Below are 26,060 nucleotides of genomic sequence, written 5' to 3'. Positions count from 1 at the left end.
TAATTACACTATCACAGTTTTCAGTTTAATCTGCATTTTTGTTAATAATTTCTCCATCTGAAGTCAAGATAATCAACAAGTCCTGATTTGTAGAATTTGCTGATTTCCAAAGTATATATGCTCGCATTAAAAAGTTAATAATTATTATGTCTTCCAGTAGGACTCAGCTCCAGCACAGCCCTAACTAGTGGCGAATTAGTATACCCAAGGCCAAGTGGTACAGAGGCTATCCCTATCAAGTAAGTTAATACCTTTAAAAACAAAATGATGCTTTCAAAATCTCACTTACCCTCCCCTCAAAAGGACGCATATTTTGTCTTCTCAATGCAAGTGTCTTGCTTGTAATGTCATGGCTCCCCTGCCTTTTCCCAAAATCTATCACATACCTGAAGTGTTGCCCTAACTCTGACCAGAATCCAAATGGAGAACTGGCATTGGGAACAATCTGCCATCTGTAACCAGGGGTGGTATTGGTGAGATCTAGGCCCTCCTGAACATCTCCAGCTTCAAAGAGAAGTCCTCGATTGCCTGTAAGACAAACGCCACTAAAATAATCAGAAGCCTTTAGACTCTAAACTGAAGGTCTATGGAGTCTACTATAAAGCTAACAGTTAAACAAAAAGAAAGTTAAATAAAAAGCTCGAACGCTACCCAATCAGAGGCTTCCACAAGGCACCCGAGGTCACAGTTCCTCAGACTTATGGAACCTTCCCCAGTGGCCCCACCCTTTTCCCCACTCACTAAGATCCCATTAGAACCCTAATGACCCCTCAGCCTTGCTATCTGCCCACTGCTAAATCCTAAGGAACCCTGGGCCTTTCCATCTCCCATGGAACTGAACTCTCCTATTTGTGTTGTGTGCCCAAATTGGAATTTGAGTTCTCTCAAAGGATAAACTCTAGTTTTTCTGGTTATAGTTCCAGTACTTTTCCATTATATTCTACTATCTGGGGTTTCCTCCTGCTCCCATACAGCCATCCACAAGGAAATTGCAGCCTACCCCGGGCAAGCATCTTGCCATATGTCCGGCTACAACGATTCTTTCTCACCACCACAAACCGAAACCTCTGGCTCCAGAAAGCAAGCCTCCTACCACCTACCCAACCTGGGGGAATTAATCCACTCATCTTTGGCCCTCTGCCTTGAGACTAAACTATCATGTCTGTTGAATAAATGAAAACATATCTAGCTGACCTCTGAGCATGCCTTCCATCCCATCTAGCTATCCATCAGAAAACCACGGAAGCCATGCCCTACCCAATCTGGGTATCTTGCCATCTTCTCTGCCACCATAGCCAGGCATTGGTCCAATCCCCTTCCATCCCTTGCTCTTGCTCTGAGAACAATGATTACACCAATGCAACCATTGCCATTGGAAAGGGATGACAATCGATTGTCCTGTGGCTACACTCACAATCCCTGTGACTTCTTTTATGAAAAAGCATTGATTTGGGAGTTTGAGAATCCAGTCACATTCCTGGCTAGTTAGTTAACAAATCTGTGTCACCTTAGGCAAGTCATTTAATCTCTCTGGGTCTCAATTTCCTCAACTACAAAAAGAGTTGGACTAGGTGTCTCTTTTAATTCCAGATTTGTGATCCTACATTCCATCATCTCCAGTAAGTTCCTTGTGGGCAAAATTTGTATTCCCAAATACCCAGCCCAATGCCTGGCGCATTGTAGGCTTGTTATTGTTCAGTTGTTTCGGTCACGTCCAACTCTTCATGTCCCCTTTTTGGGGGTTTTCTTGGCAAAGATATGAAGTGGTTTGCTATTTCTTTCTCCAGCTTATTTTACAGATGAAGAAACTGAGGCAAGCAGGGCTAAGTGACTTACAGCTAGTGAGGATCTGAGACTGGATTTGAATTCATGAAGATGAGACTTCCTGATTCCAAGTCCAGTGCTCTATGGACCTTGCCACCTAGCTACCCCGTACCGTAGGTGCTTAGTAATAAATGCTTGCTTATTCACTCATTTGTAATTTATTGCTTATACCAACTTGCCATCAGCAACACAATGTGAATGTAGTGAAGAGAGAGACTGAGATCAGACAGCTAAAACCCAGGACCTATAATTGATGGGAGAAGTTCTATGGATCATGTAAAGATGTTTGAGGCCAAATGGGCTGCCTGGTGTAGAACCTAGTATCCAGGCTAGAGAGAATAGTTGAAGAATATTAATTAGAAGATTTATTTTGAGAGGAGTAGAAAATTCCTCTAAAGGGTCACTTCTGAGTGGAAGGAAAAGGGCAGAGAACAGAGGAATGGAGATAATGTGCTTGGAAAGAAACACTTGTTAGGGTTCAATAACATGAGACTAAAATAAGGAATGGGCATTTGGAAAAGAGGCTATCAAATATAGTCACATACAGGGTAGGGGAATTCTAGTTGGGAAACAAATGTATGGCTATTTTTGATGGGGAACTACTTGTCGTTAGTCAACATCCTTATCTAGAGGCAAGAAGCCAACTTCACAAGTACAAGACAGCAGGTCATCTTTAAATATATCTGAGGGTTTTACTGAACTACAAGCTTGATATGACTCAACAGTGTAATATAACAGCAATAAATGCCAAAGCTACATCGAGAGGCATAGTGTCCAGGAACAGGAGGTGTTGTCCCTCTGTCCTCTGATCTGGCTAGAACATATCTGTAAAGTTATATTCATTTGTTGGCACTATATTTTAGGCAGGACTTTATCAGCTGGTGAACATCCAGAAAAAGGCAACCAGTTTGGTGAAGTCCTTAAGATAATGTCATATGAGAACTGACTGAAGGAAGGAAGGAAGTGAATATGTTTAACCTGAGTGAAAGAAGATTTGGGAGGAACGTGATAACTGTTTTCATGTATTTAAAGGGTGGTTACAGAATCATCAATTCACATAAATATTTACAGTTAGAAAGGGCTTTTAAGACAATCCAGTCCAACCTTTTCAGTTCCCTTCCACGTGGGGATAAATGAGACCCAGAGGTCAAGTTACTTGCCCAATGTGACATGGGTAGTGACAGTGGAAAAACTGGGATTTGAACCCAGATCCTCTGATGCCAAATCCGATGTTCTTTCCATGGCACCATGCTATGGAAGCCAAATGGGGCCATGAAGAGTCGAACATGACTGAAATGACTCAACAACAAATGGTACAGAAAGATTCAACTTTCTCTGCTCGACACAGGAAGACAAAATGAGAAGCAACAGGTAGAATTTGCAAAGAAGCTAATTTAGAATGTTAAAGTTCTAACTGGGGAAGTAAGGCTGAAGAAGGTGATATGATAGGTGAGTTAATTCCCCCATTAGACTGTGAACTCCTGGAGGGAGGGCAGGGACTATTTTTGCCTTTCTTCGCATCTCTAACAGTTAGGTGGTGCAGTGGATAGAGTTCTGGACCTAGAATCAGAAAGACTCATCTATCTTCCCCAGTTCAGATCTGGCATCAGACACTTATTAGCTGTGTGACCCTGACCAAGTCACTTAAATCTGTTTGCCTCTGTTCCTCATCTGTAAAAATGAGCTGCAGAAGGAAATGGCAAACCACTCCAATATCTCTGCCAAGAAAATCCCAAATGGGGTCAGGAAGAGTTGGATAAGACTGCATCCCTAGCACTTAGCACAGTGCCTGGCATAAGAAGGTACTTAATAAATGCTTGTTGACTGGAACTCCAGGATTTGAAAGACTGTCATAGGGAAGAGAGATTGGGCTTGTTCTGCTTGGCCCCAAGGGGTAAAACTAGGAGCAATAAGCAGAAGTTGTAGAGGCATATCTAGATTGGTTGAGTTTGTAGGGAAAAACTTCCTCCCAAACTGATGTGGACTTTTTCAGCAGACACTATGTTCCCCCAAGTGGATGTTTATAAGTGAAAGAGGGATGTATATCTTCTTATGTATATTGTAGAAGGGATTAATGATTGGGTGTAGCTTGGACTAGCTGCACATAAAGATTGCTTCCAGTTTTGAGAGTCCCTTCCACCTGAGAATTCCTTGATGTAACCTCCCTTCCTTGGGGTGATCTGGCAACCCACCCTGAACACACTTGATGCAAGAACTTTCTCTGTAAGATTGCAGATCCAAAAGACTTACCTGAATTGATGCAAAGTAAAGTAAGCAGAACCAGCACACTGTACACAGTAACAGCAATATTGTATGATAAAGAACTGTGAATGTCTTAGCTATCCTCATGAATACAATGATCCAAGACAATCCCAAAGGAAAAAACGCTATCCGCCTCCAAACAACTGATATCTGAATACAGACTGAAGCATACTGTGTTTCATCTTTCCTTCCTTCCTTCCTTCCTTCTTTCCTTCCTTCCTTCCTCTCTCCCTCCCTCTCTCCCTTCTTTCTTTTTCTTTCTTTCTTTCTTTTTCTTTCTTTCTTTCTTTCTGTCTGTCTGTCTTTCTTTCTCTTCCTCCCTTCCTTTTTTTTGAGCCTTCTTGCACAAAATGACTAATATTTAACATGATTACACATGTATAACCTGTATCAGATTGTTTGCTGTCTCAGGGAGGGGGGAGGGGAAAGAGGGAGGGATAGAATTTCGAATTCAAAACTTTTTAAAAATGTTAAAAATTGTTTTTACATGTAATTGGGGGAAACCAAATATTATTTTTTAAAAATGATTGCATTATGAGGTATTGTGCACGCTTTTGCTACTTGTGTTTAGTTTTTAGGTATTCTAGGGCCAAATTGCACATTGGCAGGAAGATAGTCGGTCAATACGCATGTAGTAAGCATATATTATGGAGCTAAGGCACTGGGATTACAAACTAAAACAAAAGACAGTTTCTTCCCTGAAGAGTTCACAGTCTAATGGGGGAAAGACAACATGCAAACAGCTTTGTACAAACAAGCTACATCCAGGAAAAATTGGAAATAGTCAACAGAGAGAAGATGCCAGAATTAAGGGGGATCAGGAAAGGCTTCCTGTTGAAGGTGGGATTTTAGCTGGGACTTGGAGGAAACCAGGGGAGTCAGGAGGCAGAGAAGAGGGAGAGAGCATTCCAGACATGAGAGAAAACCAGTAAAAATGACCATTTGGGAGATGGAGAGTCTTGTTTGAGGAACTGAAAGGAAGCCCATGTCACCAAATCTCAGAGTATATGGGGATGAGTTAAGGTGTAAGAAGACTGGAAAGGTATGGGGGAGGGGGTACAGACACAGGTTAAGAAGGGCTTTGACCACCACCAGAGGATTTTATATTTGATTTTGGAGGTAATAAAGAGTCAGTGGAGTTTATTGACTGTGTACGTGTACATATGTGTGTGTGTGTGTGTGTGTGTGTGTGTGTGTGTGTGTGTGTGTGTGTGTTTTGAGGGGTCATGCTCAGATAAGCATCATCAACCAAGAAAATAGCTTTAAAAAATGAATAAAATATGATGATCACACTCACCACCTAAGGGGGGCGTAGCAAGGAGGAGGGCACTACTATGAAGGCTACTTCAAATCAGAGATTCTTAACTTGGGGTCTGAATTTTAAGAAAATAAAACTTTACTTTTTTCAATTATCACACATTTCTTATTTTTCTCCCTCCCATCTTTCCCTCCTCACAGGAAAAAAAAAAGAAATATAAAATCTTTATATGTGGGATAGATACATTTATCTATCTATCACATTTATAAGGATTCGGCATTTCTTTTCTTTGAAAAGAATATATTTCTTTGGTATATACACCATATAGATATGAGGTTTATATATTGATATATCATATGTATGGTATATATTTATATCATATATATAATTGATTTCCTTTTGGATCTTATGTATTTCATTTTATTTTATGCCTTTAAAAAGCACTTAGCACGGTGACTGCCATACACTAGGCCCTTAATAAATGTTTATTGAATAAGATTTGATTAAAAACAGTATATGAAAAAGGGTCCATAGACTTCACCAGATTACCAAAATGTGCCAAGACCAGAAAAGAGTTAAGAACATCTGCTTTAAGAAAAGTGTTTTGTCCTGCCACAAGGGAGCTACACAGACCCCTGTTGAGGCAAGGGACATTGTTAACTTGTCCTCTCAACAGCTGCATTTGGCGTATCATGCCACTGTTACCCGAGCTGCCGGCACAGGGATTATTCGCTCACAGAGGGACCCAGTACTCTTCCCTTACACAGACAAGACTTGTTGCTTTCAATCACTCGTTTCAGTGGTTTCCTTTCCTTAGATGGGAACTTCATCAGAGTCGAGACAGAAGAATTAGGCCCTGGGGAATCCCTAAGCAGGAGCTTTGCAGCCATTTCCACACCTGAATGGCCTTTCCTTAGAAAGGTGTCCTCTCCCGCTGTGCCAATTTCCTCTAAGTGCTTGGCACTCTGGAGACGCCAGCTACTGCCAGTTGTTAACTATAAACGGCAGCCCCTCTGCAGTTAGTTCCCTGATGTGGAATCCAAGGGTATCTCCCCTGGATCCAGGGGCAGGTGACATGCCACCTGCCCTCAGTTTCTAACTACACCTGAACCTTCCTGAGTTCCTAAAGGGAAACAGCATGGGCTCCAGCAGTGTTTGACACATCTTGAAAGGTTTTGTCCTTTTTATCTCAGAGCCCTGAGAGGGTGGATTCTAAGCACTCAGGGCTCAGTGGTGGAACAGGCTGCATTTTCCTCTCCAACTCTTGCCTGTTTCATTTACAATAAACTGATGGTAAAGTCATTTCAAGGCAGAGAACAGCTGCCCGTAAGGGAGAAGGAAAGACATTTGAATGACCTTCCTTGCACTCCAGTCTCTAAGTTCTAATAGTCTTTGTCTATAGCTAATGAGGTATTTGTTACACAGAATGCAGGCTCAGAGTGGGGAATACTTCCTCAGACACTCATAAAGATTCAATACAGTGTAGTACATTGATTGGCCCTAGAGTTAGGGGACCAGTTCAAATCCCACCTTTGATGCTTACTACATATATGACCTTGGGTAAGTCCTTTATCTTTCCTGGGTCTTGGTTTCTTTATCTGCCAAAGAAATGGCACAGACTAGAAAGCCTCTGATATCCCATCTAAATCTGAAGCTATGATTCTAGGATCCTCAACTGTTTGACTCTGATAAAGTCATTTAAAGTCTCTGAGACTCAACTTCCTCATCTGAAAAATGGTGATGATCGTAGCACCTCTCTGGTAGGGTTTTTGTGAGAATTAAATTCAGCCTCAGACTAGTGGTGTGACCCTGAGCAATTAAATCTCTGTTTGCCTCATTTTCTTTGTCGGTAAAATAGGGATAATAAGAGCACGCACATCACAGGGTGGTTATGAGAAGCAAAAAATTATTGTAAAGTACTTGGCACAGTGCCTAGCCAATAGTAAGCCCTGTACCAGTGCTAGCTATTATGAATCAAATAAGGCAATGTAGGCAAAACACTTTGAAACCCTTAAAGCACTATACAAACATGAGCTGTTATTATTGTATATTAACAGAGATGAGGGCAGCTAAGTGGCCCAATGGATAGAGTGCTGGGCCGAGAGTCAGGAAGACTCATCTTCCTAAGTCCAAATATGGCCTCAGACACTTCCTAGTTGTGTGACCCTGGGCAAGTCACTTAGCTCTGTCTGCCTCGGTTTCCTCATCTGTAAAATGAGCCGGCTAAGGAAATGGCAAACCACTCTAGTATCTTTGCCAAGAAAACCCCAGATGGGGTCACAAAGAGTCAGACACAACTGAAAAATGACTGAACAATAAAATAACGTAGATGAGATAATCATAGCATTCTTTGTAGGTAGATTTGAGACTGCTTTGCTACCATCACTAGGGCGTGCACTTGGAGTTGTATCTCCAGAAACTGTGATGGATTGTCTCTCTTTATCTCTAGTAAGCAATCATGTGAATTAGTGAGGTGCTTGGCTAAGATTAGGGGCGTAGTTTGTAGCTAGCTGTTCAACTTAGTATCAGGCTCAGGACCTTGGCTTCATAAGCGTTCGTGCTAGTTATCTGAGTTAATTATCTGCTGATTTCATGGCTGAGAGGTTAACTCAGAAAAGTTCAAACACTCTCCTTACCCTGTCCCTTCCCTAAAGAAAATAGCAAGAGGTGCGCTGGTCCCTTCTTACCTGGCTGAGGTGATGCGAGCTTTGTACCCTGCTTCAGGGGCTTAGTGGTACACTCGATCTTCCTCGGAGAAATGTATTTGATTTCACATGGAATGCCTAATAACAACATGAGAGAAGAATGGGATGAGTCAAAAAATCTGAAATAGAAAGATGATAACTGGAAGGCGCCATTTTGAGCCTGGGCTCTGGAGTCAATGGGCTTGAGTTCAAATCTCATTTTGGCTATTTACTACCTGGGTAACTTTGGTTGAGTTGCTTAATCTCCCTGAGCATCAGTTTCTTCATCTGTAAAATGGGGATAAAAATACCACTACCTCCCAGGGTTGTCATGAAGCTCAAATGAGATAATAGTTGCAAAGCGCTTTGCCCATGGTAAGCTCTATACAAATGTTAACTATTACAATTATCCCAGAGACCATTTATTCTAACTCCTCCATTTTCCAGGCAGAGCCAAGACTAGAACACAAGTTTCTTGACTCCTCCCCAGACTTTCTTTTTACTATACCATGTTGAGTTGCTGAAACATTGGTGGGAGGGGAAGAAGCCATCGCACTACCAAAAAAGGAATAGCTGCCCCCAAAGCACTTTCCTACATCATCCTGCCTTCATACCTTTGCTTACATGGTTCCCTCCCCCTAGAACACCCTCTTCGACCATCTCCCCTATCCAATTCATAGCCAATTTTAAAAGTCCTGTTTAAAGATTTTCCCTTCTATAAACAAGGTGGCCCAGGGAAAAGAGAACTGGATTTGGAGTCAAGGGATGTGGCTCTAAATCCTGATTCTACTATTTACTACCTGTGAGATTGTGATTCAGTCACCTAAGTTCTTTTCACCCTATTTTCCATCCCAGTGAGATAGGAAGGTTGGGTTAAGTGAACTCTAAATTCTTTTGCAGTTCTAAATCAAAGATTCTATGGTCTTTTCCCAAACCCCTCAGCTTGAAATCATCTTTCCCACTTGTTCTGTACTCGCATAGCTCTTTTTATATATACAAGTACTGTATTTCCACACTCTATCTTTTATTTGTATAGGCCGCATCTCCTCTCCTGGAAAGACAATGTGGTATAGTGGATGGGTAGTTGGCCTCAGGGCCAGGACCACCTGGATTCAAGTCTCATCTATGTTACAAACTATCTGCGTGACAATCCTGGTGAGAGAAATGATTATTTTTCTCTTATTTTAATAACCTATTCATATTGGGGGATTCAGGGTTTTTCTCTTCCTATTTTCCTTCAAAGCCCAGTCCTTGTGAAAGACATTGCTGATGGATGAAACTGGGTTAACATTTTCCTCAGTCTTGAATGAGATCCCACCCAACTGCAACTTAAGTGACTTGGGTGAGGGTAGATCCCTTTGTCTAGATTGCTTAAGACATGGGTTGTCTGGGTAGAGAAGGGTAAAAGTGACATAATCAAAGTCATATCCCCCAGCCCATCATTAGAATATTCATTCTCTCATTAATTGTTTACCAAACAGAGTCAATTTCCACCTGTTGGGAATACCTATTCTTCCAAGGGTATTAAAAACTTTCAGAGGGCCCCCACAGTTCATCTTTGGTTTACAAGAGAAAGCCATTGACCACGTTTTGTTAATTATTCACTAACATAATTAATGGAAGGATTGTTAATTACCCAGAAATTATATCTCTCGGACTTTTCATACATCATACTTAGACAAGTCACTTTATTTCTCAGTGCTCTAGGATCCTAAGATGTCAAACACAGGGCTAATGACACGCTTGAGTGTGGCCTAAACCAAATTAAAATGTAAGTGGGAAATATTTAGCCAAAAAAATATAGCTAGTTTTAACATGTGGTTTTCTAAGTCAATAGGAGGCCTGCAAGGGTCCTGATGTAATTGTTTAGTGGCTCCTGTTTCAATTTGAGTTTGACACCACTACTGTAGGCAACTCTTTAAAACTATAATTCCTTTTTAATTTTATAATATTTTCCTCAATTACACATTAAAACAATTTTAACTTTTCAAAAAAGTTTTGAGTTCCCAATTCTATCCCTCCCCTCCCCTATCCCCTGCCTATAATGATAAGCAATCTGATACTGTAAAACTCTAAGTTTCCACTAAGGTTCTGACCTGCACTTATAAAGGCAGTTTCCTCGTTGGAAAGTTCCCTATATCAGTGAAATCTCAGGTCCAGTCTGTCTCTATCATCTCCTCTACTGAACCATAAGCTTTGTAAAGGCATGGAGGAAATATATTTCTCTTTTTAATGTCCCCAAGCCCTAGCAAAGTCCTTTACACACAGGTGCTGAAGAAATTTTGTGAGATTGAATTCCCACCAATCAAGAGGATAAAAAAAAAACAAGACTACCCCCAAACAGCACTAGAATGAAAGATAATTACTGTATCTTAGCTACCTGCAACAGTAACCTGAGCAGAAAAATCAAAGAAGTCTCCTGTGATGGTGATATCTGTTCCTCCACCCAGGCTCCCAGTTGCTGGAAACACAGACAGTATTTCTGCAGAAGGAATAAAAAGTCAGCTTCATGATGTGGATTACCAGAGAACCAACCAATGTGTTTGGAAATCAAGAGAGCTGCCAAGAACAAAGACTCTAGGGAAAGCAGACTCTCTCCATTTAAAGCCATTTCCGAACAGACATAGAGAAGAAAGAGAAACATAGAAAAGCAAAGAGAAAACCAGGAGAAATGGAAGAAATTGGCCAAAATATTAGGAACAGCAGACGGGGCACTGAATTTGTAAAAAGAGGAACAAGAGGACTTTGGGCAAGCCACCCTCTCACTGGGTTTGTTTCTTCATCTATAAAAATAGAACTGGACAAGATGAGAACTAGGTTCACATCCAAATCTATGATGATAAATTCCTATGATCTGGGTTCAAATCCCAGAACTGCTCCTTGTTACTTATGTGACCTTAGTCAAACCACATCTTCCACAGGTCTGTTTCCTCAACTAAATTAAAGTTAGAAGGCAGCTAGGCAGTCTTGGATGCTTACTAGCTATGTAACCCTGGGAAAGCTATTTAAGCCTGTTGACCTCAGTTTCTTTATCTATAAAATGAGCTGTAGAAGGCAATGGCAAACTACTCCTGTAACTTTGCCAAGAAAACCCCAAATGGGGTCATGGAGAGTTGGACACCACTGAAATGACTCAAAAACAACAAAAATTGGGTCAGGGAGGATAATAATAAATGATCACTAAGGTCCCTTCCAGGAAGGAGGGAGGGAGTGAGGGAAGGAAGGAAGGAAAGGAAAGGAAGGAGGGAAGGAGGGAGGAAGGAAGGAAGGAAGGAAAGTAAAAAGGAAAGGGAAAAGAAAAGGAAAAGGAAAGAAAAAAGAAAAGAAACAAAGAGAAAAGAAAAAAACAAAGAGAAAAGAAAAGAAATTTCCTAAAAATTACAGCTAACCCAAAGTGTAATGGATGTAGTAAGAGCACTGCAAGTCTTTAAGGAAAGGCTGTAAGATTATTCGGGTGTTCTGTTTTAAGCTTCCAGTGGGTGAACTAGCTTATGAGTTCATAGTTTTAAAAAGCGATTTTCCAACTTTCAGCATTTGTGGGGTATATAGGGGAGTTAGCCACCAGGTGGCAATGCAAGAGCTCAGAGTCTATATTAATAAATCAGGAGTTATTAAAAGTGTGTTCATAACTAAAGTAAAGGAAAGGTGGGCTACTGGGTGGTTAAGCTCTTCTTTTCCCCCAGTACACTTGGCGGGAGGAGAGAAAGAGACTAAATACACTTATTCCAGAAAACTTCACTAATTCTTATCTTCCTTTTCCCCCAATTTTTAAACATTTTTTTTATTTAAAGGTTTTTTCCCACTTAATAGTATTTTATTTTTTCCAATTACATGTAAAGATAATTTTCAACATTCACATTTATAAGATTTTGAGTTCAAAAATTTTTTTCTCCCTCCCACCCTCCCTTTTCTCCCCCTCCCCAAGATGATAAGCAATCTGATAAAGGCTATACATGTACAATCATATGAAATGCATTATCTTCATTTAACTCATATCCACCAATAATGTCAAGTTCCTCCATCAACTGTTAAAATGAGGGGGCTGGACTCGATAACCTCTCAGGTCTTCTCTAAATCTCTGATGCCAGTATAGTCACATGGTCCCACTCACCCATGAAAATCATATTCATATTTACATCCACAACACACTGAGGCACACATTTACCATCCAATGGTGAGATCAATAGATGGGACAAAGGATGAGAGGGTCCAGATCTTGGGCAAGATATAAAAGCAGGGATGGGGGAGCAAAGGCATTAGCATATATGAAATAAGGTTGTACCTGAATAAGTCTGATACAAGAAAAGCTCCTGTTTGGCACTGATCAGCCATGCATCCTTGTGTACAGTTGACCTTCAAAAGAATATAGGGTTATAGGTAGTGCAAGGGTGAAAGCATCCATTGAATTATCTAGATTGCTGTTTTCCTTAATCGAAAAATTCCCACTTCATTTGGGGAGGAAGGAAGGTAGAAAGGAAGCAAAGTAAAATAAACTCAAGTTTTGGGATGAAATTTTAAAAGAGCATTCATAGAGCACCCTAGTTGAAAGAACTAGTTATGTGAAGCCTGGAGAAGGGAAGACTTGGGGAGGAGGCTTGACTGTCATCTTCAAGTATGTGAACGACCTACACAGGGAATAGGGATTAGATTTGTTCTAATGGACCTCAGAAGGCAGAACCAGAGGCAATGGGTGGATGTTTTGGAGAGGCAGATCATACACAAATAAGAAAGGCCCCCTGGACACACCTGGACCCAAATGCAACAGAGAAAGACTCTTTCTTATCTGGTTCTCACACCTTCCCTGAAATTTCAGGCCTTACTGCTTCCTTCGCCCTTGATTTGGAGATTTTCATGCTCTGACCCTTTGAAGAGCCTCTCTTGCTTCAATCCTTCCTTTCCATTGTCAGCTTGAAGTAAATTCTACTTGGTCACTAATTCATTCTTTAGTTCTGACCCTATATCATCACCCACCCCACCCCCATTTTGTTCCTGCAAGGGAACAAAAGGAATGGAGTATCTAAAGTAATTCAGAGCGTTCTTCTAAATCTCCCAATTATGGACACAAGTGTAAAAGAAATACAGAGGACCAAAAGTGTAAGCAGCTCGTGTAACCCAAACACACAAAGGTTTGCATGCTTCCCAAGACTTACTTTCCTTTGTTAAATATGGAGAAGCTAACATTCTGTGAACCTGTTGGCCAGAAAAAAAAATTGGTATTTAGTACAAGAGTCTGAAATAGATTACAGAGTTAGAAACTACTCCCCTAGATTCAAGTATTTGAGAAAACAGAAAAGGATTACCCAAACCCAAACTTTTCCTAGGGCGGGTAGATGACACAATGGATGGAATGCTGGGCCTGGAGTCAGGAAAACTCACCTTCCTAAGTTCAAATCTGGTCTCAGACATTTACTTCCTGTGTGACCCTGGGCAATTGACCAAACCCTGTTTGCCTCAGTTTCCTTATCTGTAAAATGAGCTGGAGAAGGAATGGGAAATCACTCTAATATCTTGGCCAAGAAAACCCCAAATGGGATGACAAAAAGCTGGACACAACTCAACAACAAACTTTTCCTAGAAATAGCAAAGGCAAACAGATTGATTAATTAGGACCATAAGGCTCTCCCTCTCTAAAAAATAAAAGAACAAACAAGAATGACAGCTCGCCCTAGTAAGCAGCACTCTCTTAGTCTGTCTCTTTCCAGAAAAAATTAAAAAGAATAGCTAGCATTTAGTAACTACTAGGTGTTTGGCTCTGCTAAGGGCTTTACTCATTTATTCCTCACAATAACCCTAAAAGTTAGGTGTTATTATCACCATTTTATCATTAAAGAAACTAAGGTTAACAGGGTTAAGTGACTTGCTCAGAGTCACACAGCTAGTAAGTGCTTGACTCTTAGTGACCCCACGGACCATACTGTCCATGGGGTTTTCTTGACAAGATACTGGAATGGTTTGCCATTTCCTTCTATAGTGGATTAAGGCAACCAAAGGTTAAGTGACTTACCCAGGGTCACACAGCTAATAAGTATCTGAGGCTGGATTTGAATTCAGTCAAATCTTCCTGACTCCAGGCCCAGTGCTCTATGCACTGAGTCATCTAGTTGCCTCCTATCTCCATTTGTAGATGAAGAAATTAAAACTAACAAAGATAAGTGATTTGACCAGCATCACACAGAGAGAAAGTGCCACAAGCAGAAGTCAAACCTATATCTTTCTGGTTCTAGCACCATATTCACTATGCCACACTGTCCATACAAAGAGGGAGAGGTTGGCAAAAACTCTTGAAAACAAGCGTCCTTTTTCCAACTGACCAACGTAGTGGCCTTCCACTCGGCACTGTAAGGCTCCAAAGCCAAGGTCTTCCTCAACTGGATACCTGGGAAGACACCAAGAAATGGGAAAATGAAACATCAGCAAACAGCATACTAGTCAGCCCAGGAGGGCAGAATTCCGTTGAGGAAAAGGACAATAGGATCATATGTGTAGGTCAGAAAGGGACTTTACAAAGCTTCTGGTCCAACCTTCTCATTTTGCAGGGGAAAAATAAAAATATTACATTAGCCAGGGAAAATTGGCTGCTAACAAAAGTGAAGCAGGTATGTCCTTTAGCCAGGTTCTTATTGGTACATAGTTGTTTCCTCCATTAGATTGTGAACTCCTTAAGATTACCTGCTCAATAAAGTCCTATTGCTTCCAGGTTTCAAACAAATAATGCTCTGTTTGGTATTCAAATCCTTTCATGCACTAGCGCCCTCCAGTTTCCTTATACCTTACTCCCCAACACATACTCTTCAATCCAGTGACACTGGCCTCTGGGCTATTTCACGGACAAGACACTCCATCACCTTAACCCCAGATATTTTCTCTGGTTTTCTCCCATGCCTGGAAGTTCTTCCTGTTTCTCTCCTGGTTTCCTTTAAGTCCCAACTAAAATCCCACCTTCTACAAGGTCTGTGGTCTCTACCTATGGTCTGCGTCTCCAAAACATCCACCCATTGCCTCTCGTTCTGCCTTCTGGGGTCCGTAAGAATAAATCTAATCCCTATTTCCTGTATAGGTCCTTCACATACTGGAAGATGACTATCATGCCTCCTCCCCAAGCCTTCCCTTCTCCAGGCTTCATATAACCTTCTTCCCTGACTCTTCCTTTCCCTCTGTTAATTATTTCCTATTTGTGTTGCATATAGCTTGCTTTGTATATATTTGTTTGCATGTTGTCCCCTCCCCCACTTAGGCTGTAAGGTCCTTGATGGAAGGAATTGTCTTTTGCCTCTTTTTGTATCCTCAATGTTTAGCGCAGCGTCTGGCACATAGTAAGTGCTTAATAAATGTTAAATGATTGATCAGGGACTGTCTTTTGCCTTTCTTTGTATCCCCAGCACTTTGCACAGTGCCTGCCACATTGTGGGAGCTAAGTAAATAATTTATTGACTGACTGATAAGACAGAACCATGAGTCAAAATTATCAAGTAGTGAGAAAAATGTGCATTCTGAGTGCATCTCTAGTCATTCTCTCCACCACTGATTATACCTTCTCTTATGCTACCCTTCCCCCAACCCCCTCCCACCCTCCCCCACCACCATATCCCTGGGCCAGGAAAAGGAATGGATGGGCTTCTTGCTCTTCAATGACTCTTCCAGTCCCTCCCCACACCACTATCACTTAGTAACTTCTCCTTTGAGATTCTTTCCAGCCACATGTATCAGCCTATCTGACACCTAGTGGCACTTAACCACTTGCCCTCTAGTCATTCCCCTATCTTTCTCAAGGATTTCAGTACCTGAATCAGAGTCTTATTTTCTTCCCCATCACCTGCTCTTACACTTAGAAGGTTTAATTTGCATCTTGAAGACCCCTCAAATCGTTCATCAACCTCCTCAGTTCGCATGATCTAAACCTTTATTCTACCTGGACCACATAGAGCCAAACAATCAGCAAGCATTTATTATGCATATACTACATGTGCCAGGTACCATGCTAAGAGCTAGGGATATAAAAACAAAAATGAAACAGAACCTGCTTTCAAGGAACATACAATGTACTGGGTGTGGGGGTAGGGATGAAGAGGAAGAGACAACATGTAAGGACATAAGCAAATGTATGATATATTCAAAATAAAAACACAGTGATGGAGGGAATGTTAACAACCGGCAGAATCAGAGAATGTATCTTAAAGGAAGTGACATTGTACTGAGCCTGAAGGGGATTCAAAGGTTCCAAGAAGCAAAAGTGAAGAAAGATATCATTCCAGAAATGGAAGACAGACTGAACAAAGGTACAGAGATGGTAGATGAAACATCATATATGAGGAAGAACAAAGAAATCTGGCTAGAATATAGAGTGTATAAGGAAGAGCAATGTGTAACAAGTCTGAAAAGAAAGGTTAGAGTCAGATTATAAAGATCTTTAAATGCCAAGAAGGAAAATATATTTTATCCTAAAGGCAATGGGGAACCATTGAAGATTGTTGACCCAGGCAGTGACATGAGCAGATCTGTACTGTATTTGGCAGCTAGATATAGGATGGATTGGAGAAGGGAGAGGCTGGGTGTAATGAGACCATCTAGGTACTGACAATAGCGGAGGCTTCAGGGTAGTGAAGAACTGACCTGAGATGGCTTTAGCATAAATCAAGAAAAGGGGATGGATAGAAAAGATATATCTATAAGACAGAAACTATCCAGAAATGAGAGGCAAGTGATTGTGAAGAGCAAAGGATGATTCTGAGTGTGAAACCTGGGTGATGGGAAGAAGTTCCTTTTAGTAGAAATACAGTGGTTAGGAGGAGAGAGAAGTTTGAGAGAAGGACAGGGTAAGATGAGTTCTGTGCTGAACATGTTCAGTTACAGGTAACTATTAGACATTGAGTTGGAGATGTTCAGCAAGCAGCTGAAGATGCTGTGCTGGAGTTCAGGAGAGAGAAGAAGGACAATATGAAGATTTAAAAGCCATCCTGCATAGATATGAGTTGAACTCATGGGAACTGATGAGATTACTAGGAGAAATTGTAGAAAGGAAGCCTATGTTTAGAGTTTGTTTGGTTTTTGCTTCTCAGAAAGGTTCTAGAATAAACCTTCAAATTGTATCTGGACTCATGATGAAACATGCTATCCATCTCCAGAAAGAGAAATGATTACTCAAACTGCAGATCAAAACCAATTTTTCTTCCTTCCTTCCTTCCTTCTTCCTTCCTTCCTTTTTCTTATCTATCTATCTATTTTGGAATTTGGCTAATATGGGAATTTGTTTGAATGACCAAACATATTTGTAATGGGTTTCACTGTTTTTTTTGCCTTCTCAATGAGTAGAAAAGAAGGCAGAAGGGGAGTATTTGGAATGGGAAAATAATATAATGTTAAATTTTTTAAAATAATATCAAAAAACTGTTTCTTCAATCCTTTTGTAAATCTCTTCTACCAAGCTGAAAGGAGAAGGAAGGAAGGAAACAAGCATTTATAACACTCACTATGAGAAGGGCACCTAGGTGGCAAGTAGATAGAGCTTTGAGTCTGGAATCAGGAAGATCTGAGTTCAAATCCAGCCTCAGACACTTATCAACTGTGTGATCCTGGGCAAGCCACTTAATCCTGTTTGCCTCAGTTTGTTCATCTATAAAATGAGCTAGAGAAGGAAATGGCAAACCACTCTAGTATCTTTTCCAAGAAAACCCCAAATGGAGTCACAAAGAGTTGGACACAACTGAACAACAAAAAAAATTAAAAGTTGGGGGGTGGGCCTTGCTCATGATAGAGAAGCAATTGTCATGAAACACATACTATAAATAGGAATATTTTTACCTGGAGTAAAAACATTTGAAGTAAAGAGGGAGACGGGAGCAATAGAACAGGTAGTCCAAATGTGGGTACAGACATTCAAGAAAAGAAAGTCTGGTTTCTGTTGAGGGTCTATAAGACCTCTAAGAGCATCCAAGGTGACAGAAACCAGGAAAGGGGGTGAGTTAGGGGCAGTTGAGCTTTGCAGCATCTTAGGCCAGTAGAAGGCCACAAGACAAAAGGTGGATACTCAGTTGCCCTAAGGAGGAAGCATCTTCCCATGACTAATCTCCCGATACAGTGTAGTGGAAGAAACATTTGATTTAGTGCCAGAGAACCCTGTTTTGAATACCAACACTTTCATTCACCAGTTAAAAGACATTGTGCAGATTCTTTCATTTCTCTAAGTCTATTTCTTCATCACTAAAATGAGGAGTCGTGAGGAAAATTATTATTTTCTATTATATTAATCATCCATTATTAATTAGGATCCAGGTTTTTTTATTTCTTCATTCAGGGACCAGCCCCTGCAAGTCAGTCAACCAGTCTTTGAAGGCCATGACTGATAGAGAAGATTGCCCTAATTCTCGGGGTACATGATCCCTGATCTTGGGCAGCTAGGAGACCTTACTTCTGTTTGAAGTGTAAACAGAATCTATTCTAGGTGAATTCCTGCACTGAAGTAGTAAGTCCATATCTTTGTACTCTTCAACTGGAGTTTGGTGTGACCCAGCTCATGAAGGAGAGAACCAAATGGAGTGGTCTGGGTAGAGATAAATTCCTTTGTCCAGATTTCTGGAGGGGGCTGAGTCTCATAATCAAGCCATATTCTCAGCAGGAGGAGCTAAAAACTTTTAGGCCACTGCCTCATTAATTGTTCACCAATCAGGGTTGATTTTTACCTGTCAGGGGTGCTTTTTCTAAAAGTATATTAAAGTTTCCAGTCTCTTCACAGCTTTGTTTTCGGTTACTGAAAGAAACCACTGGCCATCAATTTATTTATTATTAGCTAGCCTAATTAATAAATTGATTACTAATTACCCAGAAACTCTGTTTCTTGGACTTTTTATTCATCACAATTATAATACCTATACTACCATAACAAAGTTATGAGGATCAAATAAGATCATGGAAAATGTTTAATAAGACTTAAAGTATGATGTAAATGTGAGTTCATGGTTTTATACACTAGAAAAAGTAACGTGTGTGTGTGTGTGTGTGTGTGTGTGTGTCCATATCCTGTATACAGGGGAATGCTGGTAAATATTCGACAATGTGCTCCCCTGGAGGGGAAGAGTATACGCACTTCATTTTTAAGTTTAATCTGCATTATCATCATTTTTCCCATCACTTTCTTAAGTTTAGACAATCAACATATCAAGGTCTAATGTGTAGCTTTACTGATTTCCAAAGTGCAAATGCTCACACTGAAAGCTGGTTCTCAAGAGCCAGCCCTAGCAGGGTCCAGTACACCTCTCAAAGTATACTTTCCCAAGGAAAGGAAAAAAAAACTCACCTGTTTCCTGTCTCTCTGTCCACAAGAGAGCATGGTGTAATCCATTCTCCTCCTTGGGCCTGAAGAGTGAGTGGGCTGGGGAAGAAAAACAAAGAAAAGGAAATTGTATCAGAGTGGAAGGCTTTGGGTGATTTCCATTGCCTTTCCTGGAATAATTCCTGAGCTCACCTTTCTGATATAACATCATCTTTCTAGTGCTTCTAGAACAGGGCTCTTAACCTATTCAGGGCCATGGAACCCCTGGGAATCTGGGGGAGACTTTGGACTCCTCTAAATTATGTTTTGTTTTGTTTTTAATTCATAACTGAAGGAAATGCTTATAAGATTTCAATAAGATTTGAGTGAAAGTTATTTTTTCCTAACCAAGTCCGCAGATACCTATGGACTTCAGGTTGAAATCTCTTGTTTGAGGAGAACATAGGATGGTGTATGATTATAGGAAGGTGAACTCTTATCCCAGAAAATAATGTTGAGCCTACTTCCTGGTTCCTTTAAGGTGAAGATGGAAGTGGGTGGTAGAAGGTATAAAGCAAGCTAACATTAATGCTAGCCTTAGTTGTATTACCTGGAACATGGATATCTGTACTATAAACTCATCAATTCATACATTGTCATGCCCTCATCAACCCCACTTTCTGTTGCAAGCATCCTGTACAAAGTCACATCCTCTTTGCACCCTTTTATCACCCCTGATAGATTAGTTTACTCAGAAATCAGGTAGAGATTAAGACCATTGGGGTCTGTCTGTATATGGGCCTATATTTTACAAAACAAATTCCAAGTTTGGTTCCTACTTCTTTCTAGCTCCAATAATGCCTAGTGATCTTTTCTCTGTACACACAGGGAAATTATTCTGATAACTACCACACCACAGCTAGAAATATAGCTTCCCCGAGTTGGAAATGATCTTTCCCATGGGAGTTTCTCCTATTTTATCATGCATTACTTTCTCTCTCTGTCTCTCTCTCTCTCTCTCTCTCTCTCTCTCTGTGTCTCTCTCTCTGTCTCTGACTCTGTCTCTCTGTCTCTGTCTCTCTCTGTCTCTGTATGTGTGTGTCTCTGTCTCTGTCTCTCTCTCTCTCTCTCTGTCTCTCTATCCCTCTGTCTCTGTCTGTCCATCTGTGCGTCTGTCTCTTTCTCTGTCTCTGTCTCTCTCTCTGTCTCTGTCTCTCTCTCTGTCTCTCTCTCTCTCTCTGTCTCTCTCTGTCTCTCTCTCTCTCTCTCTGTCTCTCTCTCTCTCTCTCTCTCTCTCTTTGTCTCTCTCTCTGTCTCTCTCTCTCTCTGTCTCTCTCTCTCTCCATCTCTCTCCCTCTCCCTCTCTCCAGCTTACAGGATTCTTCTACCTAAGTAAGCTTCTCTTTCTGTTTTGCTAGAGGCTCCTCCTACAGTAGCAACACTAGGAAAAGATGGAGAGAAAAAGAACCCACAAGAGGCCAGAAGACACTGAACGGTAGTTTTTTTATAGAAGCAACCAGATGGTAGTCAACAAACACAGCGAGCAAGAGTCCATTTTGTTTATTTTAACAAAACATTGTGATCATTAGGTGCATCTGCAAAAGGGCGGGCACAGAAGACTAGGTAAAGAAAGTTGGAAAATACACACTTTAAAACTAGTGTTTGCAGCCATCCGAGGCTGTTACTCAAGGCACTGTGAGTATTAACCCTGTATCTCTTACACTTCCTGTTTACTTCAGAAGATGTATTATAATCCATATGTGAACTAATAATCCTTTTAAAGTCATCCAGAGTGGGAAAATAAAAAGATTTAAATTCTTTAAGAATGTGGGCTAGAGCCATCTGATAAATTATGAATTATTATAAGAAATACCCATGCCCCTATATTAGATAGGAGTTTGGGTAGGCTTTGAAAGGGAATAGAAGCTGGAAGACATGGGTACCATGGAGATCCTGCCCACACATGCACAGTTTAAGCAACCTGGTAGCTGAAGATTTGGGATGCCATCTTGTGGCTTGCCTAGATATAGCTGAGGGGATGAGTTCTGTCCCTACATCCATAGTGGAAGCAAGATGGAGTGGCCTGACCTCAGAGCACCACCTGGAAGCTTCCATGGATACTGAACTTCATATCTTAGCGTCAACGTAAAGCATTACTCCTGTGTTTGTGATCTCTTGTACTTTATACAAATCTTGAACGAAAAGAGTAATTTTGGCATTTTAATGGCTTCCTGAAAATATAGAAACAACTCAAAGGCTTTCAGTTCCTATTTCTATTCCCATCCCCATCCCCCAGCTGGATCACTATAATAATATTTTTAAATGTGCAAATTTACAACCAGAAGAAACAAATTTATAACTAAATTTCAGATTTTCCCATTTTTAAGAGAGTTCACTTCAACCTGGGAAACTGGGTTTAGGGGGAAAAGCAGGTAAAAGGGCTAAGGGAGAAAATCAACAGATACAATTACAGTGCAATTCACACTGAGCCCAGAGTGACTAGTTGCCAGTAAATAAATGGACCCGTTTAATCGACCAGTTGCAATTACATTAACAAAGTTTGCTGAAGCCCAACTCACTAGGGACCATAAACTGCAAAGAAGAAAATAGCAATTCTGTGCCAACTGCTTTCAATTTATTGCTGTCAGAGAAGCCAGTCTCAGAAAGCATATGTGTCCCCAGTTGAAAACAGAAACACACACACACACACACACACACACACACAGCCCTACCTTTCAATGTACTCAACATCATTGTCAAAGGTTTCAGTTCTTCCAGTAATAATCCAGCCATGGACTTGAATTAAGTTTCCTGGTTATAAAATAGAAAAAAGAGAGAGGAAAAAAATTATTAAGCTTAGAGGCTAGACTTAAAGCAGTGGCACCTATTTCATTCTTTTTGGTTCTTACCACTTATCTCCCCATCCTTGTTAAGGATGTCTACTAACCTGATAGATACTACTCCCACCTCCCTTAATAACTCCATCCCTATGATTTCAGAAAAAAATCTGGGAAGATTTATATGAACCGAATCAGAGGGAAATGAGCAGGACTAGGAGAACATTGTACACGGTAACAGCAATGTTGTAAGCGACATCAACTGTGAAACATTTAGCTACTCTACTGAATAAAATGCTCTATGACAATTCTAGAGGACTCATGAAGAAAAATGCCATTCACCTCCAAAGGGAGAACTGATGAACTCTGAGTGTAGATTGAAGTATATTTTTTTCTCTTTATTTTTCTTGCTTCCTTTTTCTCACAACTTGGCTAATGTGGAACTGTGATTTGCCTGACTTCGTAGGTACAATGAGCATCATATTTTTTAACTTTCACAATAGCTGGGGGAGGGGGGGAAAGGGAGGAGGAGAAAGTGGATCTGAAAATAAAAATGTTAAATAAATAATTTTTTAAAAGGACAACTCCATCCCCAGGCTCATAGTCCTCTCTATCCCATCCCTGTTAGCATCCTTCAGGATATCAATACCAATGTTTGTAACCATTGAAATACTTTCCCTCTCTGTTTCTGGACCTCCTTACCTCCAGCTACCATATTCTCTATTCCATTCTCATGATCCACAAGTAGATAACCACTTGAAAACTTCTCCTTACTTAGAACTTTTTTACCTCCAATATCCCTCCTCATGACCTCTGTTCTTGTGAATTCTCCTTAGTCTACCAGACCACCAGGATAATTTTATTTTCACTTATTTTTCCACCAAACCTGGGCTTGGATTAGTCAGTCACTCTATGATCTCACCAGAAACTTCTAAAATCTATTTTGGGTTTGTCCTTCCACCATACCCATCCTGACAATTCCAAATCCCATCATTGTACTTCTCCACTCCTATTGGGAAGCCGCCAGGTGTCACATGAACATGCCAACTGATTACATTATGCTTCCTCCATTACAATTACTTCACCTGGGACTACACTAGATCTCAACCATCCTTATACTTATCTCCTACTGCCTTCCTTTTGGATTCTCCATGAGGATTATTTCACACTTTTTCCAAGTCTCCTCAATTCCCAAGCTCTACTTTCCATTTCCCTTGCTTTCATCAGATATCCTTGCCTCAAATAAATCTACATGAGTTTCATGGTGGCCACAGATGCAGAAGATCATGCTGGGATACTGAAGGGTGTCATTGACCATAGGTAATAAGAAAGCAATGAGCAGCCTCTTTGGCAAATAATTCCTAGCAAGTCTAGAGTTTGAACTCATTGCTCTTCACCCACAGGACCTCAGCCTTGTTTTGTTGCCCTTGAACTAAAGCATCCCTGGCCTGCCTCTTCTTTTTTCTCTTTGGCAATACACAAGGTGACACAGCGGATAGAGTGCTGGACCTAGCATCAGAAAGACTTTCAAATCCCACCTTAGATATTTATTATCTGTATGATGATAGGCAAGTTACTTCACAGCTGTTTTTCTCAGTTTCCCCAATTCTAAAATGAAAATAATAAGAGTGCATACCCTACAGGGTTATTGCAAGGATCAAATGAGATAATATTTGTAAAGCAGTTAGCACAGTGCCTGGCACTTAGTAGGGGCTATATCAATGCTAGCTATTATTATTATTAATATACATACATCTGCTACCTTTCATTCACATAGAAAATAAAGCATGAACTTTATTTTTTAATTTATTTTATTTTTAATTTATGGAATAAAACAAGCATTTCCATAATTCAGCATCATAAAAAAGATGATTGCACATGAAACTGCAAATCTATTACGTACAACTTTTCATTCCTTTTAAATATATAATAAAGTTGTCATGCACATTTCTTTTTTTTCTTTTTCTTCCCTCCACCCTAAAGATAGTTACCTTTAGACACAACTAGTTGTGTATATATATATATATATATATATATATATATACATACATATATATATACATATATGTGTAAAATTATTCTATACATACTCCTATTTATCAGTTCTTTCTCTGGATGCAGATAGCATCTTTTTTCTTATGTCCTTTAGGGTGAATTTGGATATTTATAATAGTCAAAATGACTTATTCGTTCAAAGTCACTCTTAAAACAATATTGCTGTTACTGTACCCAATGTGTTCCTGGTTCTGCTCATTTTGCTCTTCATCATTTCATGCAAGTCTTTTCATGTTTTTTCTAAGATCATTGAGCTCATCGCTTCTTATAGCACAGTAGTATTCCATCACAATCCACTACCATAATTCGTTCAGCCATTCCCCTATAGATGGGCATCTCTGCAATTTCCAGTTCTTTGCCACCACAAAGTAAAAGGAAAGCCAATAAAAGTCCTTTTACTCTGGTTGTCCCACCACATTAATGTACTTGGTCTACCTTAACTTTGATTCCAAATTCTTTCCTCAGGGTTTTGAGCACTTACATTCTCAGATCTGTGGGCTTTGATATCACCCAACTGGAAATTGCTCAGCTTCTCCTCCCCCTCTCTCTGCCTCTTTTGGCACTCCCTTATTCTTCCCACATATCTCAATACCAGGTGTCCCTCCTTCCACCCTTTTACTGAGCATTTAATTCTGTCCTCTTCTGGAACCTTGATACACCAATTATCTCATCTCTTACAAGTTCAAGCTTTCTCTGTTAAATGGATCCTCTCCTTAGTCTACAAGCATGAATTTCAATTTAGATTTGGAAGAGACTGTAGAACCGCTCTAGTGTAACTCTCTTCCTTTTTTTAAACAAAAGTCAAAAGCGGTTAAGGGACATAGCATGGTCAGGAGTTAGTAAGTGTCTTTCTGGGATAGTGTTTGAACCCAGATTTCCAGGCTCCAAGCCCAGCTCTCTATCCACTACACCATCCTGCCTCTCAGGCCTCTCAGTCATGCGTTTCATAGTATTTTTCTCCCTTGTTGAGACTGCCTTTCACACAGTGGAAACTTCTAAATGCTTGCTAAATTAATAATTATTTAATAAATATAAAAGTAAATGAATGAATGAATATTTGGTGATCGATTGAGAAGAGAAACAATCTTCCCTCAATGCTGCTGCTCAATGAAACTGTAATTCCATCTATCTACTACTTTCGTTGTTCAGTCATTTTCAATCATGTCTGACTCTTTGTGACCCCATTTGGTGTTTTCTTGCAAAAATACTGGAGTGCTTTGCCATTTCCTTCTCCAGCCCATTTTACAGTTGGGGAAACTGAGGCAAACAGTAAGGTTAAGTGACTTGCCCAGGGTCACACAGCTAGTAAAGCATCTCAGGTTGGATTTGAATTCTGGAAGAGGCGTGTTCCTGACTCCAGGCCCAGAACTCTATGCACCAAGGCACCGCCTAGCCACCCTTATCCATCCTCCCTGTCACAAAAAAAAAAGCAGCTCTTCCCTGCCTCCCTTCTATTCCCTCCTTATCCCTTGTAATCTGGTTTTTCTATCTCTACTATTTTAATAAGACTTCTTCCTTAAAGTTCACAATGGCCTCCTAATAGCCAAATCCAAAGACCCTTTCTCAGTTCTTATCCCCTGGACCTCTATGCAGTATATGCCCATGCTTCCTCTCTCAAAATCCCTCCACCCTTTGTACTTGGTGATACTCTATTCTGTTGGATTGCCTCCTCCCACTCCCGTTCTGATTCTTTTGCTGGTTCCCCTTTTCCCACCCACCCTCTAAAAATGGCAGCCTTCCCTGAGGCTCTGACCAAATCTCTTTCCACTCCTTTATATACTGTATTTCACCACATAATTGTCATCATTGCATAATCGTGGTGCCCTGTTGTTTTTTCAGTCCAAAATTTGGTTTATAGCCTTTCATCACATAATCGTCCCATGGTATAATTCAGT

At 40.4% G+C, this 26,060-nt stretch overlaps 1 protein-coding gene across 1 annotated transcript in view; it reads right to left on the bottom strand.

Annotated features, from left to right (window-relative positions):
* The window catches only part of PKHD1 (PKHD1 ciliary IPT domain containing fibrocystin/polyductin), a 638,127-nt gene that overhangs the window by 581,301 nt on the left and 30,766 nt on the right, over positions 1–26,060 (bottom strand). Inside the window, exons 6-13 of the mRNA XM_036768333.1 lie at positions 22,006–22,084; positions 19,319–19,393; positions 14,340–14,404; positions 13,179–13,218; positions 12,311–12,381; positions 10,409–10,510; positions 8,032–8,127; positions 387–528 (exon numbers count right to left, since the gene is read on the bottom strand). Of these exons, the coding sequence (XP_036624228.1) occupies positions 387–528; positions 8,032–8,127; positions 10,409–10,510; positions 12,311–12,381; positions 13,179–13,218; positions 14,340–14,404; positions 19,319–19,393; positions 22,006–22,084 (670 nt within the window). The remainder of the gene's footprint in view (positions 1–386; positions 529–8,031; positions 8,128–10,408; positions 10,511–12,310; positions 12,382–13,178; positions 13,219–14,339; positions 14,405–19,318; positions 19,394–22,005; positions 22,085–26,060) is intronic.

Source organism: Trichosurus vulpecula, chromosome 7 (genome assembly GCF_011100635.1).
Source record: "Trichosurus vulpecula isolate mTriVul1 chromosome 7, mTriVul1.pri, whole genome shotgun sequence".
Lineage (NCBI taxonomy): Eukaryota > Metazoa > Chordata > Mammalia > Diprotodontia > Phalangeridae > Trichosurus > Trichosurus vulpecula.
This window is presented reverse-complemented; position numbering and strand designations above follow the sequence as displayed.